The following is a 16313-nucleotide window of genomic DNA, read 5'->3' as shown; positions in this document are numbered from 1 at the left end:
CAAGGTTACAGTCATACAGTCATATGTGGGAGGAGATGGTTGACGGGAACGATGAAATTATTATTTGTATTTCAATTCAGCTTTTATATAAGTTATTTGAAAGTACATGTCTGAGAAAACTGACTGTACTGTGCACAGTCCAGTCCACCTTAAGAGCTTGTGTGGTGACATCAGAGAGTGGCAGTAAGATAAATAGAGTAGGGTGGCTCATCCCTGTAGCACAAATGGAGTACCAGGCAGAGAGAATGGAGCTGTATTCCACCCCCTCTAAAAGACTTGATGACTATATTGCTAAGAACCTCCATCCCAGCAAGGAGTTTCGAGACAATGTCTGTGATGCTGTCAACAGAATTTGTTCTTTCCTGAAAGAAAAGTGTGATCTGTACAAGGATGCCAGGGTGATCAAGACAATAAAGGTGAGCTTTGTTTGGTCTAACTAATCCAACTCTTAGTAAGATAATGTCTCAGATAGAGTAGCACTGGCTCTTTTAGGCCATTGTGCCAATTTAGTTAAGGGTACCAAGTTCTAAACCCTCTTTCCAGATTGCGAGTTCAAATACTGAATATATATCCTGCCTTAATAAATGTGGGTGCTGAAGTTAGGAAATAAATGCCAGACTTCATGCCAGTGTGGCCATGTCCTTTTTTATATATATAAAAAGTTTTATTTTTTATTTTTTACACAAACACACCTACAAACATACAATGTATTTTCTCTGAACAGAGTATTTGGCCGACTCACAAATTTAAACAGCATTTAGTCATTTCAACTAAATTTACAATTTCTATATCTTCCTTTTTGCCATGATATTTATTCTTATCTTTTTTTTAAAAAAAAACCAATATTACCCTTCATTCTCATCTCTAATCTTAACCAAATTCAATTTTTCCCTTCTATTCTGTTATACCCCTTCCCATTGTCATTTATTTTTATATCCATCCATAAATTAATTATGTAATGTTACAATTGTTCAATTCTTATAGGAATAATAAACCCACTTATTTTATAACATCAATTTCCTTTGATAATACAATCCAACATTTTAGTATAAATCAGTTAGTTATATAACTATCTTTTTTCTTTGTATATTAATCATAAACCAAATAATTTTCATGCAATCCAACTTCTTACAAATCAATTATGTTTACATGATAATAATAAACCAAACCGTTTTCCCCGTATGTTCCTCCAAACCACAACTTAATCATTTCTGCTTTCACCACAATATACAATTAAAAATATTTCAATTATTACAATTTCCCTAGTTAAATTTTAAAATGTTCTAGCTATTATGCTCTAATCATATAGCTTTCCCCATATATTGCTCAAAGCCACAACTTAGTCATTTCTACTCTCACCACCATATACCATTAAAGGTATTTCAATTGTTACAGTTTAAACTTATTCATATTTCTAAAAAGGGAACATTATCTAAATTTCAAAAATGCAAATAAAAATATTCCAATTATTATTCATTTCATTTTTACAATCATATGATTTCTCATTATTTCTTACTACAATTCATATTTCAATTCTAAGTATATACAGCATATTTCTCTTTCATTTCTTTCTCTTTTTCTCCCTTTTCATTTTTATTTTTGCCTTTTTCTTTCCCCTTTTTTCTTTTGCGCTTTAAAATCTTGAACTCTCCTATTTTGCCCTATATTTCCCATTGTTTCCCTTCTCTTTTCTCCTTTTCTTATTTCCCCACTGTTTATCCCACTGTTTATCCCAGTGTAATCATTCTGTATTTCAAAGTCCTGGACTCTTCTATTTTGTCCTGCATTTCCTGTTATTTTCCACCCTTTTTCTCTCTTTTTTTATCTTTTCACTGTTAATCCCAGTGTAATCATTTAAATTTTACATGTTCTTTCTATTGCACCCTTCTTTCCTTCTTTGTCTCTTTCTACTCTTTCTGTTTTTTCCACTGTTAATCCCATAATATTGTTACTATCCACATATTCAATTAATTTTTCAAAATTAATCTCATTGTCTTTATCTTCTTTATTTTCAGTTTCCGTGTCTTGCTTCTCCATCTTTATTTCTTTGTCAGCTTGAGGATGCTCTATCTCAATTTTTGGGTCTTCAAGTTTCGATTCTCCATGTAACATTGTAATTATTTCTCTTATTTCCATGACGAGTACATCATTTCCATCATTTCTCTTATTTCCTGCGCCATTTCATTCTTTCTAGATTGATATTATTCCAGTTTTAAAAGTTTCGTTGTATTCCTTTTTTTTGCCTCCAAAGTCAAGCCGCTTGCAGACAGAGCAATCCTCCCCAAAAGTTCTCACGGCTGTTTTCACTAATAAAGTTAAGAATTTTCCAAAACAAAGGTTCCAAATTGCAATGATCTTTTTTCTCCTGAAGATGTCTCTCTACAATCCACAATTCTTCTTAGTTGTCTGACAAAGTATCCATTTTGTTTCAATCCACGTTAACAATTTTTACTAGCTTTTCTTTTCTTCTTTTTAACTTTGAAAATACCAAATCAATTTTATAGCCCAGTCCAAATTGAACAATACTTTTTCCCTCTCTCTTTTTTTCTTTTATTTATCATTTAGTTATATAGCACTTCTGTTGCAGGGCTTATTGTCCAATTCTCTTTTATTTTTCTTAACATTCAAAAAAAGGATCTATTTATTTTCTTTCCAATCCTTTAGCCAATTTTGGGGTTACTTCTTCTAGTTTTTTAAGTTTTCCAAATAATTTTATTCAAAAGTCAATTTTCTTTTCAGGTTTTTCTCCCTTTAAATTCCGCTTCATACATCCTCTTTCCTTCCCCCCATGCCCATTAGCCGCTATTTTGACACTGGGTTTTTTTCAGGTTTAAAAGGGTTTTTTCAACCTGTGGGTTGGCTGTCACTCACCCTGCTTCAAAAACTCTGTTCCAGTCACTGCTCCTGCTCAAAACTTAGCCCGATTGCCCCAACTTCTTGACAGCTGCAATGGCTGCTGCCCCCACTGCTGAATCAGAGAGAATTTCCTCTGACCTTCGAGGGACTTGCCTGTTCCTCTTGGTCTTTTGAGGTGCCTCTCCTTCTTCCCCATCCCTACAGGACAGTTTCAGTCTGAAGACCCCTCGGCAGCAGTTCGTCAGTCCAGGTTTTCGCAGAGCTCATTGGAGCCCACTAATTCCCTGACTATCTCGCCGTGACGCTTCCGGTTGAATCGGCCATGTCCTTGATAGACCATCAGGAATTGACTTGAATGGTAGACTTCCGGTGGCTCCGCGGCATCAAAAGACACTCCTTTGTGAGCGCCAGCCCCAGGACTCCGTTAGAGCCACTAGAACAGCAAAAATCAGCTGTCTAGCGGCTCGAAACTCTCCCCCTGGGAAAAAGGGGGAGAGAAGAGCAGAAGGGTCTGGGTAGAGCTCCCCTAGACCCCCAGGTTTTCTTTTTTTAAGCCTGGGGTTTGCAGGGTGAGAGCTCCCTGAAAGCCCTTCATCTGCTCCGGATCCAGGACAAGTCTGCTTTATGCAGACCGAGGCGTCGCGACCACACCAGCAATGCAATTTAAAGGATTACAAGAAATTTGGACTTTGGATGCTGGCAGAGCAAATCAGGAGAATAAAAAATGCAAGTACTGATCTTTAACTCCATTTTAAAAGGGGAAAAATGGCACCTGAGGACGTGAAAACGAAACTTACTAGTGAAAATGCTTGTTAACGCTTGCAACATTGTTAAAGCTACTGGATTACACATTTAGAAAAGATTTAAAGTGGAAGCGGAATGGAAAAGGCTATGGTATTGAATTTAACTAATTTACATTTCTAATTGGACTTATTGACCTGATAGCTGAATAAATATAAAGTGAAGATTGAAATATGGCTGACATTAGGGCTGGAGGATCACTGCCTGGTGAGTCAGCAAATTCACAAGCTGTGACTGTAAAGGATTTTCAAGAACTTTTAAACTTTTTTACTTCTGCTCTCTTGGAATCAATTGATAGAACTTTTCAAAAATATAATTTGGAGAATAACAGTGATTTGCTGGCTGGGAAAGATGAAGAAATTAACCAGCCTAATGTGACTTTGGAGGATAAAAAAGAAGCTGTCAGGATTGAGATGGAGGTTGGCACAGTGGAAACAGAGGCCTTGGCAGAGGCTTCCACGCAACTAATTGAAAAGTAACAAGTAGACTCTTTACTGCAAACTGATAAATTTTATCGTGACAATTTTTGGTCTTACAGACAGAGGAATGAACTGGTTGATTATACAAGCAGGAAGAGTCGATATGGGAGTTTCAGATTAGAGGAAATAATTCTAAGAAGAGAACGAGTTTCAAAGATACATCAACCTCAAATCAAAATTCAAAAATTCTCGAAAATAAAAGCAGGGGGAGGAGCAATGCTGAAGAAGAAAGTATTATTGAAGAAGAAGGACTGGAAAAAATATAGAAAGAAAGGAAGAATGGAAGATTAATCTTTTTTGAGGAGGATCTTAGTAATAAATCTGAAAAGTTTATTGTTTTATTGAAGTAAAAAGGCTTAAATAAAATTGGGTAGCTTTTTAAAACTTATTGAAGTATTAAAACAGTTAACTTAAAATTTAATGGATAGTCTTTTAAAAAGTTTTGAAACTTATATTTTGAAGAATGTTTTATTGATGTATTAAGAGATTTTAAAATGTTTAATTCTCGAAAATAAAAGCAGGAGGAAGAAAGGAAGAATTGAAGATTAACTTCTTTTGGGGAGGATCTTAGTAATAAGATGAAAAGTTTAATTAAATTAGTATTTTTTAAGTTTATCTTAAGACAATGATATAAGGGAAGTGTTTTATTATATTTAGTTTTGGATATAATTTAGGGGATAGCCTTTTGAGGGTTATATTTTGAAGAAGGTTTTATTGAAGTAAAATGCTTAACTAAAAATGGACAGCTTTTTAAAAGTTATTGAGGTATTAAAATGGTTAATTAAAAATTTAATGGATAGCTTCCTGAAGGTTTGAAAATTTATATTTTGAGAAATGAACTAAGAATAGCTTATTGATGTATTAAGAGATTTTTAAAATGTTTAACAAGATTTTAGTATTTTAAGAGGTATATGTGACAAAATGTTTAAAGTTTTAAAATGTTTAATTTAGAATTTTACAAGGGAGTAATGTTGAATAGTTAGAAATTGGCAATTGGTTTATGAAGGATTAAAGAGGATAAATGTTTAATTTATTTTATTAGGGAGCAAAATTGAAAAAGAATGGTGTTTGAGGGCGTGAAAATGAAACTTATCAGTGCTTGTTAATGTTTGTAACATTCTTAAAGTTACTGGATTATGCACCAAGAAAAAGGTTTCTATATTCAGGAAGAAAAAATTAACCCAATTGATTTTAAGAATTTATAAAAGGGAGGTTGATGAATAATTTGTAAAAGGGGAGTTAAAGTGTGTGAGGGAGTTTTGAACCTTACAGTAAGTTAGTATATTTTAGCGTATGTTTGTTAAATGTTATACCCTGTTTTTGCTCTGGGAAGTCGGGGGTGGGGGATGGGGAGGGGGGTCGAAGGTTGGGTTGGGATAAAATTGTTGAAAAATTTTTGATAAAATGAAAAGATAGATAAATGTATTAATAGAAAAGTAAATGTGGGGGAAATGTTACAATAAATGAAATGATAATATCAAGATATGAAAAAAAAAGATTTATTCAGATGATACACTGAATGATTGATTATATATTGTATGTTTGTTTACAAAATAAAAAACTTTTTACAAAAAAAAAGGAATTGACTTGAATGCTGGTTCAGAGGGAGAGATGGATGGGAACAAGAACACGATTTGCTGTAAAGAATGTGAAAGAGCCTGCTCATGGTGTTACATTATATGCAGTGACCCTGAAACTCGACATTAACCATATTCTAATGATAGGTGTTGGCCAAACTATGGATTGATCCAGTCAAATGATCCAGTCATTTTTATCTGGTGTGAAGGACCTAATTATCGCAAGAGGAAGGGAAAGTGCAAAACTTGTTTATTCTGTACAATTAGGTGCAGGTGTTTCTCCTTTGTCTTAGAGTTTGTGAGATATTTGCTGTTTTAAGTGACCAAATGGTGAGAGAGTGAACATTTGCTTTTTTTAAAATATATATATATATATATATAGGCTGGCTCTACAGGAAAAGGAACAACTCTGGATACGAGTTCCGATGTTGATCTGGTTATCTTCCTCAGCTGCTTCTCCAGCTTCCAGGATCAAGTAGAGAAGCGTGAAGAAGTGATCAACGACATTGAAAAGAATTTGAAGAGGTGTATCCAGACGCTTGCTTTCAAAGTTGACATCTTCCCACTGAAGAAGGGAACACGTTCACTCCAACTCCACTTCCAGGCAAAAAAGAAGACAGAGGTTGTAGAAGTGGACATCCTCCCAGCATATGATGCTTTAGGTGAGGAATCTAGTCACACACTTCCTTATTAATTCTGATATAGGGTGAGCATAGGAACCTTCACCATGACTATAGAGAACCAATCATGGGTCCTTATATTCTGCATTCATCAGCAGGTCCTTGCAGTGGAGATTTATTACTGTCTATAGTCAGACCACAACAATGGTGTTTACATGGGACTGTCCTAGGAAACTCAAATTTTTAACTGATTCAAAATGTAGCGAATTTATTACTAATAATGGGAAATAGATTTTGCAGTGTTTGAGATATGCTGAGATGACTCCCTCGGTGACCAATATGCTTCCAAGCCTAATTCAAGATCCTGCTTTTAAAGCTGTACGTGTTTTTGCCCTTATGTTCCCTGCTGGATCATCTGTCCCAGGTAGAATCAACTTGCCCTAACTAGGTGAAATATATAGGGTACTTCTTGGATGCTTCTTGGTGCCTTCATGCCTTCTTGGTAGCAGTCCACACATTATGAAATACCTCTCCCCCCCCCTCCCAAGACAGAGGCCCACTTTGCTAGCATTCCACTGAACAATTCTAATAGAACATCTTATTCTAATAGTGTAGAAAGCAGGGAGACCACCTTGAATATTCAGAAAATATTATATAAACAAAAATTTATAACAAAACAAAAACAAAAACAGAAGGATTCCTTAAGTTCTTGAAAGAGAGACAATATTAAGAAGCCACTCTGGATCCCTAGGGTATAAGAGAGAGAGGCATGGGAAGCCTCAGGCTTGCAAGATTTTGTTATGATAGCCTATCTCAATTAAGTGTAATGTTGGTTTCCATGTGGAATCTGTTTTGTAAGCTGGCCTTTTTTGAAGGGTTGAAATCAGTCTTGCAAATCTCACTGTGGGTGGAGTCATCCAGAACTCCCCAGCCAGCAAAGATGGCTGGGGAATTCTGGGAGTTGAAGTCCATCAGGCTTAAAGTTGCCAAGGTTGGAGACCCCGATCCAGAGTGAAGAGATGGCAATGGACATAACAGTTGTTGATGCCCTTAAAAATTCACAATAGGATAACAGAGCATGATATTACACAAAAATCTTGTGATGATTTGTTTTGGTTCCTCTCCCATCCTAGGTCAGATAACCTTTACATATATCCCACCTCTGAAGGTCTATATCGAACTAATTGAAGCCAACGGCCTGCCAGGGGAGTTCAATACTTCCTTCACAGAGCTGCAGAGGAATTTTGTGAAACGTTGTCCAACAAAGCTCAAGGATCTGTTACGGCTGGTCAAGCACTGGTACAAAGAAATCAAGAAGGTGAGCTGTTATGAGGTGGGGTTGGGGAGGCTGGAAAAGTAACAGGAGGAAACAACCAACCAATGTTCTTTTACATGTTAAATTACTTAATAGTTTTAAGTGATTTTTTAATAATACACTTTGATGGTAGGTTTTATTTTTCATCCCCCAGAGTAACCTTGTGTGAAGTAGATCTCTCTATATGAATTTGATAGATAAATAAATTTTGATAGATTTGTTACATATTTCATAAACAACTGGCTACAAAAAAAATCTGGGGAGACTCAAAACATTCAAAGAATCTTCACCTTAATGAACACAAATGGGTTCCAATTGCAGTTTCAAGATTCCATATTTCTAGTGCTTGCATTGACACTCCCTCTTCTATACTGAAGTACCCATAACCTTTGCTTCCTAGATCACACCTACAAAACTGGACTTGACATTGGTCAACTTCTGTTCAAACAAGAGTGTTGTCTGGTTGTCCAGTCATTTCTCTGACATCCTATCCCTTTGCCAAAGTTTTCTGGCCTGCCATCAATTAAGCCTTAACCCCACAATAATGGTAAGGACCAGGTCTTATTGTGGTCCTCCATTTGTTTCCCCCCCCCCCCAAAGAGAAGTCAAGAATCAATACTAGTTTCTCCTATTCCCTATATCAATACTAGTTTTCTTTGGGTCTGGATGTCCTGGGAAAATATCCATAGGGATAGATATAAAGCCAATACATCTGACTTTGGATTCTATTGGCTAGAGCCAGAATGGGCCAACTTGATGTAGTATTCAAAATATTGGGATAGGACCAGTTAGATTCAGATTCAATTCTTTTTTTAGGAAGAGACCTTGGAAAGCATCCAGTGGGGAAAAGTTGGTGCAGAAAGAAATAATCCATCTACTAAAATTGGCTGATGGAAAAGCAGCAGCTAAAACAAGAGTGCAATTTGTGGAGTATGTGAGGTCTTAAGATCTTTGTGCAGGGAACAGAGTTCTCCCAAGTTTATTGAAATTTAGTGTCAAACAACCAGCAGCAACACTGTTTTTTGCCAAAGCTGAGGACAAGATAACTGAATGTAGTAAGTCTCCAATGGGCTTAATGCAATGACTTTTTTAAAAAAAAAAAAAAACTCTACCCATTCAGAAAGAAAATGGCCTCATGATAATTTTTTTTCCCAGCAATCCAGCACAGACTCCAAATTTCCCCCAAAATTTGCCCTGGAATTGCTTACAATTTATGCTTGGGAAGAAGCAAATGGAGGAGAGCAATTCAAGACAGAAGAAGGATTTTGCACAGTGATGAAACTAATCACTCAGTACCAGGATCTCTGCCTCTATTGGACTAAATACTATCCTCTTGATAATTCCAAAGTGGGGCTCCATGTGAAAGGAAAATTGATGGAGTCATGGTAAGGATACTACTTCTTTCTTGTTGTCTTTTCTTATATAAGCTTTCATTCAGTTGGGTACAGTGATAATCAGACTGTATTTCTCTTGAATTACCTGTTAAATCTTAATTGCACAAATTTAGCTTACATGTTCTGGCAATCTTCCATTTCACTTGAATATTTTGGGGCAAGAAAAATATACTTATTACTTGGAGAGAATTGCTTTCCCGCTATCTCAAAGTAGGCGTGAATGAAAGACACAGAAGAGTGAAATTTCTTCTCTTCCTACCGCTAGAGACTATGTAATTTTTGACGTAGAACTCTATTGCTGATATTCAGTAAACAAAAGGCAAACATTAAAATCACTCATAATCTCAATGCCACATTTAAGTTGCCCTGTAGTTACTATGTACAATAAAGAAGAAAAACACATTAAAACAACATATTGAAAAGTGGAATCTACCTGGCACACACTTGCACTGCAGTAACCTATTTTTTGAGTTCTTGTAATAATTAGTTTTTCATTTCTATTGTGAGTGTTACACTTTGTAATTTTTTTTTAAAAAAAGTATGCGTTTGTATTGCAGTCCTGTGATTATCGATCCAGCAGATCCGACAGCAAATGTTGCCAAAGCCAAAACGGGAGCTTGGGATCTATTGGCCCAGAAAGCTTCTGATTGCCTGAGACAGCCTTGTTGCATGAAGGATGAGCAACCTATCAAACCTTGGAATGTGCAGGTAGTGTGCATATGTCATTTTCTTTCTAACAGGCAATTTTTAAAAAAACATAACTTCTAAGTCTTGGGATATTTCAGGTCTGTATAATGTTTACAGGTGCATTATGCAAAGATTCTGAAATATTACAGGATTCAATTTATTTAAAGGGAAATGGGTTTCTTATTGGCTTTCTCTAGTTGAACCACTGAACATAGTTTTAAACTGGATAACTACATCATATTAGAGTTCTGCGTTTAACTGTGGTTTGTTGAATCCTGGGAGCTGAAGTCCACAAGTCTTAAAGTTGCCAAGTTTGGAGACCCAATCTTGCTAGGCCATAATGGCTGAGACTGAGAGCCTTGGACAAATCCAGCCTAAACAGTAGTTTCCTTAAGTAGCTTTCTCATCAGTCAAGGTCCAAGAGAAGCACTTCAGGGTTATTCTTGCTTGCTTCCAGGTGGGGAATCAGGTATGAAGCAAAGCTATGGATTTTACAAGTATCTGCAACTTCACAAGCAAAGTTTAATTAGTGTTTTGTTCAGTCTTTGAGGGGGAAAGGGCAAATGATCATAGAAAAATCAGGTAAATAATCCATTCTGGAGTTACTTTTCCTTGTGTAAAAAAAAGAGACAAAATACAGCATGTTTCAAAATAGGCTGCTGAGAATTCATTGTCAGCAACATAGATACTGCATTTTTCGGAGTATAAGACGTACCTTCCCCCCCCCCTAAAAGGGGGTGAAAATTTAGGTGCGTCTTATACACCGAATGTAGCCCTGCCCACCCACTGGCCCCCACCCTTTGGCCTCTGCCTCGCAGCAGTTACCTCCTTGCAAGCAAACAGCAAGAAAAAAGAGCTCCTTTCAGCTTCAGCACAACCTAATTAGCACAAGTTGATTGGATCGGCCTTCTGACTCAGCTGATTTGCTCTCAGTTGTTTTGCACATGGCTCTGCTGTTTGCTGCAAAGAGGTAAATTGCTGGGTCAGATTTTTTTTTCCTTGTGCTAATCAAGCTATGCTGAAAACGAAAATGAAAGTAAAGCAGGCTGTTTGCTGCAAGGAGGCAAAATTGCTCAGAGGCAGAGGGAGATTTCTTTTTCTTCTTTTCCTCACCAAAAAAGGTAGATGCATCTTATACTCCAGTGCATCTTATACTCCGAAAAATACAGTAACTACATTTTTTTTATCACATTAAGTTTCACTTGTACATTGGCAAGATGAGTCCTATTTTCAGGTAAAGTCACTAACTATGCTTAAAAGCATTGTTAGCCATCCTGAGTCTCTGGAGAAGGGTGGCATATAAATCAAACAAACAAACAAACAAACAAACAAACAAATAAATAAATAAATAATACCTGTGTTTCTCAACCTTAGTACCTTCAAGATGTCTGGACTTCAGCTCCCTAGGAATTCTGGGACTTGAAGTCCAGACTTCTTAATTTTGACAAAGGTTGAAAAACACTGGTCTATATGTATACATTAAATATACATTACAAAATGGCAATTTAAAGAAATTAAAAGAATTAGAGGGAGGAAAGGAAGGGGAGAACAGAAGAAAGATTTTAAAGGTACCTAAGGATTGCAGTTTTATTGTACAATATTATGGTCTCCTAAAAGACAGGAAATGACATGTTGGTTGTCTCTCCCTGGGAATTCCTTTATGAGGGGCCAAATGAATACATCATAGAGGTTCAAATAGAAATTGCAATACAACAGGCTATGCTGAACATCCTTCATGGTGTTGGAGTCACAGGGGCAAAGTCGTTCCCATGGGAGATTCACTTCCATTTCCATTTCATGTGCAGATCAGGATTTATTTATTTTATGAATGAAGCCATCCAACTTACAGCATGCCATTGTAAAAAAGTAATTCTCCGCTCCATTTCAGTCAATTCTGTTAAGAGAAACTGATATGAATACCTCATTGAACAGAGCCAGCCCTATATAAATCTCATAAACTTTGCATCACAGTGAAGTTGTTACTATATAGCACAAAACAGAAGTGAGTTATACACCGGTGCAATGATCCCATATATACATACATACATACATACATACATACATACATACATACATACATACAGTGATGGGATTCAGCCAGTTCGCACCACTTTGGGAGAACCGGTTGTTAAATTTCTGAGCAGTTTGGTGAACTGGTTGTTGGAAGAAATCATTAGGGCAGAGAACCGGTTATTAAATTACTTGAATCCCACCACTGCATACATACATACATACATACATACATACATACATACATACATACATTTGCAAGATTACAAGAAGTTCAGTGTTTTGGGATGGACAAATCTAGGTAAAGACCTAAACTGCATTTGGAGTAGGAGAAGGCATCCTAACCTTTTCAGGCAGCAAAAATGGCTAGGGCAATCTTATGGTTTGTATATTATTACTTTAGGATAAACTTGTGGAATGTTTCTTTACTATGTATCAATAACACACATTATGGTTAGTTGTACAATCAGCCAGAGATGTAGACTGGATGTGGCACTTTAATCCACCTGTTCAATTGAGTCCTTCGCAGGGACCTGAGATCAGCAGATGTTGTTTGATAGTGTTAAAGTTATCGTTGCAGGATGTAAGCTGTTCCAAATCAAGCTGCCTTTTGCAATTGACTGATGGTGATTTTGTCAATGCCAGTGGAGTTTAAGTGATGCCCCCATATGTTTTGGGATTGCACCTACTATTAGTACTATTTTAGATTTCTTTTGACACAGTTGTTTTACTTCCATTTGCAGGTCATTTTTGTGGTTTTCTCCTGTTCTTTCTCTTCTCTTCTGCTGCTCTTCTTACTGCAATGTACACTATCCAGCCTTTTTTGTCTTACTGATAATAGTTAAGTCTGTGTTGTTATGTGGCAGGTGCCTGTCTATTTGAATTCTAAAATCCCAGTGCACTTTAGCTTCTTCGTTTTCTACTACTTTGTCTATTTTATGATCCCATCAGTTCCTGCTTTCATGGAAGAATCATTACTATTTTATATAATAATATATGATCATTATTTTATCCCACCTTTTTAATAATGTATAACTCAAGGAGGGAGGCAAACATACCTAATACGCCTGCCATCCTGCAAAGTGGGTTGTGCTGAGAAAGTGACTGGCCCAAAGTCCTCAGCCAGCTTCCATGCCTAAGGGAAGCTCAGAATTGACAGTTGTACCTAATACTAGACAACTTATGACCTGTTTGGCCATCCTTTGAGAGAAAGGTAGTGCAGTGTGATATAAGAATAATAATAGTAAATCAAAATTTACCTACCAGGAGAGATAAACAGAATGACCACAAGTAGTCAAAGCAGCAGTGGCAGCGGGAGCAATTTCCAACCTCCTGCCAGATTCCTCATTGGGAATCATGAATGTGTGACCACGGCTGACTGTGGTGGAGCTGCAACACCAAGAACTTTGCCAATACAACTGATTTGAAGATCTGGGAACTTTCAATTCCGTGGGAGTAATAGGTCGTGGGTTTCATACGCATTCTGTGGATTTTAGGTGCGGTGGTTGAAAAATCATTATGCTATGATGGTTAATTGAAGGTTACCAACAAAGAAACACTGACAGTTTTATCTATTATATATAGATATTATACATTATTGATTTATTATGTTACTGGTAGAACATAAATGTGTTCATAAATGATGTTTAATATTTTGGTCAATTGTTTCACCTTTTTCTTTTAGCCAACCCGACACATTAAGTTGACAGTGAAACAAGATACAGGAGCACCTGCATTTCTATCATGCAACCCTTTTGCACCTATCAAGTGTATCAAGGAGCAGTTTGGGAAAGAAGGGTATATCTGCGAGCTATATTTGGAGGAAACTGGGCAAGCAAATACAGCCCTGCGGGATGATAAAAGATTGGCAGATTATGGAATATTCGTTCCTACTATCTTGCGGCTACATTATAGTACATCTCAAACGCTGAGATGTACTGTATCGTAAAAGACCTCAATGTCAGAACCACAAGCTACACAGTGAACCCCAATCTGATCTAAATATTCCATCCTCTTCAAAATTGGCTTTGCATTTTAAGAACAGGAAGAATGCCTAATGCTCCGGGCACATACTTATGAGCTATTCCTATATACCGAGTGTTGGTTTTTCTCCTCCTTAAACTGCAATGAAATTATCATACTATTTTTCATATTTTAAGTCATATGATTTCCCAGTGTGGCCAGAAATTTTTAGATATAGGAGACCCAATACATTAGAAGGCTGTTTTAAGATCTTGGCACTGTATCCATGAAAAGATTAACCAGATCAATTAGGGCAGGGGCGTCAAACTCGCGGCCCATGGGCCAGATGCGTCACATGCTGGCCACATCCATCCCTGGTTTAGCGAAGGCAGAAAAGTTGCAATATGTCACGTGACGACAAAGTGATACTGCAAGTTTGACACCCCTGAATTAGGGAGTTAAATGCATCACAACAACTCTTAAGAAAAAGGGTTAATTGATGCAGCAGGTAATTCACAGGCAGTTAAAATTACAGGTAATCCTTGTTTAATGACCACAGTTGAGACCAGCAACTGTGAAGGGGTTCCTAAGTGACTGTGAGAGTGCTTATGACTTACTTTAGCTTTCCATTCCTTTCCAGCATGTAAAGGTCTTAAATGTGAGGATTGGTTGCAAGGTTACTTTTTCATCACTATTCTAACTTTGGTCACTGTATGAGACAGCTGTTAAACAAGGACTATATATATCTCTACATACACCTAGAACTGCACACAGAGTTAGAAGTAACAGCCCAACCATCTTGTGGAAATTATGGGCCATGAGATTGAGATAAAATCGTGGAGAAGCTGTGTAAGGATTGGAAGAAGGCAAAATATTTGTCTTGGGAGATATGAATGGAGTTTTAGATTTGAGCTTAGACAAATTGATACAAGAAGAGAAAAGGTGGAAAGCTCCCAAAAATGCTATTTCAATATATGGATGAACTGGCATGGACACTTATATGGAAATTACATAATCCAGCAAAAAGAGATTACATCTTTTTCTCAGCAATTATATTCAAGAATAGATATGTATTTCTAAGACCTTAATATCATGCATTAAAGAAGTATATATTATTTCAATGACATACAGATCATAATCAAGTTTTAATAACATGGAGTGCTGAAGAAAAAATACTTTTCAGGTAGAAGATAAATGATACTAACCTACAAAAAGAGAAATCAAACTTCTTTAAAATGCATAGGACACCAGAAAACTCTCATTCTATCATTTGAGAAACAAATAAAGTATATAAACTACGTCAAAAAAGAAAAATACAACAAAAAACAATTAGATGCTAAAATAAGAGAATTGGAACAAAAGCATAAAAGTAACCCAGAAGTAACAAGAAAGACAACAGATCAAACAATTGCAAAATAAATAAATAGCACCTATGTTTATTAGAAATGGAAGAATTGCAGAACAAAATAAATGTTAATTAGAAGAATGTAGTTAGTTAAATTGAACACGCAAATAAAGCAGGAAAAATTTTTTGCATATAAACTCAGAAAATTAAATATCTACTTTTCTGAAGCAGTTCCTTTCTCTTTTTTTCTCTTTATATTCAGATAACTAGTAATTCAGTGGAGATTTGGTATTTAATTTAAAGACTAAAAACATATTTCATATAAAATAATTCAGTGCATTTTAGAACTAATTATTAATAGTATATTTAGATTTACAATTTAAACAACTATGCTCGTATATAGTTTAAATATATTTAATATTGATATAAATTTTCTATTATGAAAACCTTGTCTTAGTCAATGATTACAGCTTCCTGTTTCTATTATCTAAACAAGCTAATTTTTGTGTTTTATATATTATTTATATTCTATAATAAAATAATTAATTTGGGGAAAATAGCTGTGACTTCAAAGAATCATTTCTGAGGTACACCGATATATCTCAAACCAGATTTCAGATTTACTTTTTACAAAGCTAATCTCAATTTCTTCTTATAAAACATCATTACACTTTCCCAACTTTAAAATTTACTAAAGTTTATCATAAATGTTTGCTGTAATTATATAAAGTTTTTCTCCCCTAATGCTTAGGAAAATACTAGTATTAATGATTTGAGCAGCATGTAAAATAAAGAACATTTGATCTTGTCCATTTCAATTCCTCTGTGAATCTGGGAAAGAATTTTATGCTAATAATTGCAATTGACCTACTGTGAAATAGAGAGAAATTCATTAAGTTTTTAAGTGTCGAGTTACCTAAAATAATGATACTGTAGTTGTGATAGAATTCTCTCATGAAAATATAGATCATTCCATTTTATATAACTAAATCTGAAATTACTGCAAATAGCCACAAGGTGGTGCAAGAACATCACTAAAATATTTTAAATTACTAAGGAGTGTAGTGGCCATATTTAAATTTTGATTTGATTATGAAGCAATTTTAGTTCCATAATAAATAATTGATACACAATAAATCACTTGAAGACTAAAAAAAGAGATAAAACTACATTTTGAAATATAATTAGTAGTATATTTGGGGTTTTTAAATTCAATTTACATGGTCAGTCACAACATTGTTTAGCCAAATTAAAATTACCATTCATT

At 35.6% G+C, this 16313-nt stretch overlaps 1 protein-coding gene across 1 annotated transcript; it reads left to right on the top strand.

Annotated features, from left to right (window-relative positions):
• The first annotated feature begins 224 nt into the window (after positions 1–224).
• LOC139309613 (2'-5'-oligoadenylate synthase 1-like) lies at positions 225–15492 on the top strand. Its single transcript, XM_070933741.1, has 6 exons — positions 225–416; positions 6096–6375; positions 7467–7651; positions 8804–9033; positions 9600–9750; positions 13424–15492. Exons 1-6 carry the CDS (start codon positions 225–227, stop codon positions 13685–13687), a joined length of 1302 nt encoding a protein of 433 aa, XP_070789842.1. The 3' UTR covers positions 13688–15492.
• Positions 15493–16313: the final 821 nt, after the last annotated feature.

This window comes from Pituophis catenifer, unplaced genomic scaffold (genome assembly GCF_029215685.1).
Source record: "Pituophis catenifer annectens isolate HBS135680 unplaced genomic scaffold, rPitCat1.0.hap2 SCAF_2, whole genome shotgun sequence".
Lineage (NCBI taxonomy): Eukaryota > Metazoa > Chordata > Lepidosauria > Squamata > Colubridae > Pituophis > Pituophis catenifer.
This window is presented reverse-complemented; position numbering and strand designations above follow the sequence as displayed.

Excerpts from the sequence above, each read along its gene's own strand:
- LOC139309613 (XM_070933741.1), top strand. The coding sequence starts at position 225 with ATGGAGTACCAGGCAGAGAGAATGGAGCTGTATTCCACCCCCTCTAAA. Across the intron at positions 7,652-8,803 it reads GGTACAAAGAAATCAAGAAG|CAATCCAGCACAGACTCCAA; the intron begins GTGAGCTGTTAT and ends TTTTTTTCCCAG. Across the intron at positions 9,751-13,423 it reads TCAAACCTTGGAATGTGCAG|CCAACCCGACACATTAAGTT; the intron begins GTAGTGTGCATA and ends TTTTTCTTTTAG.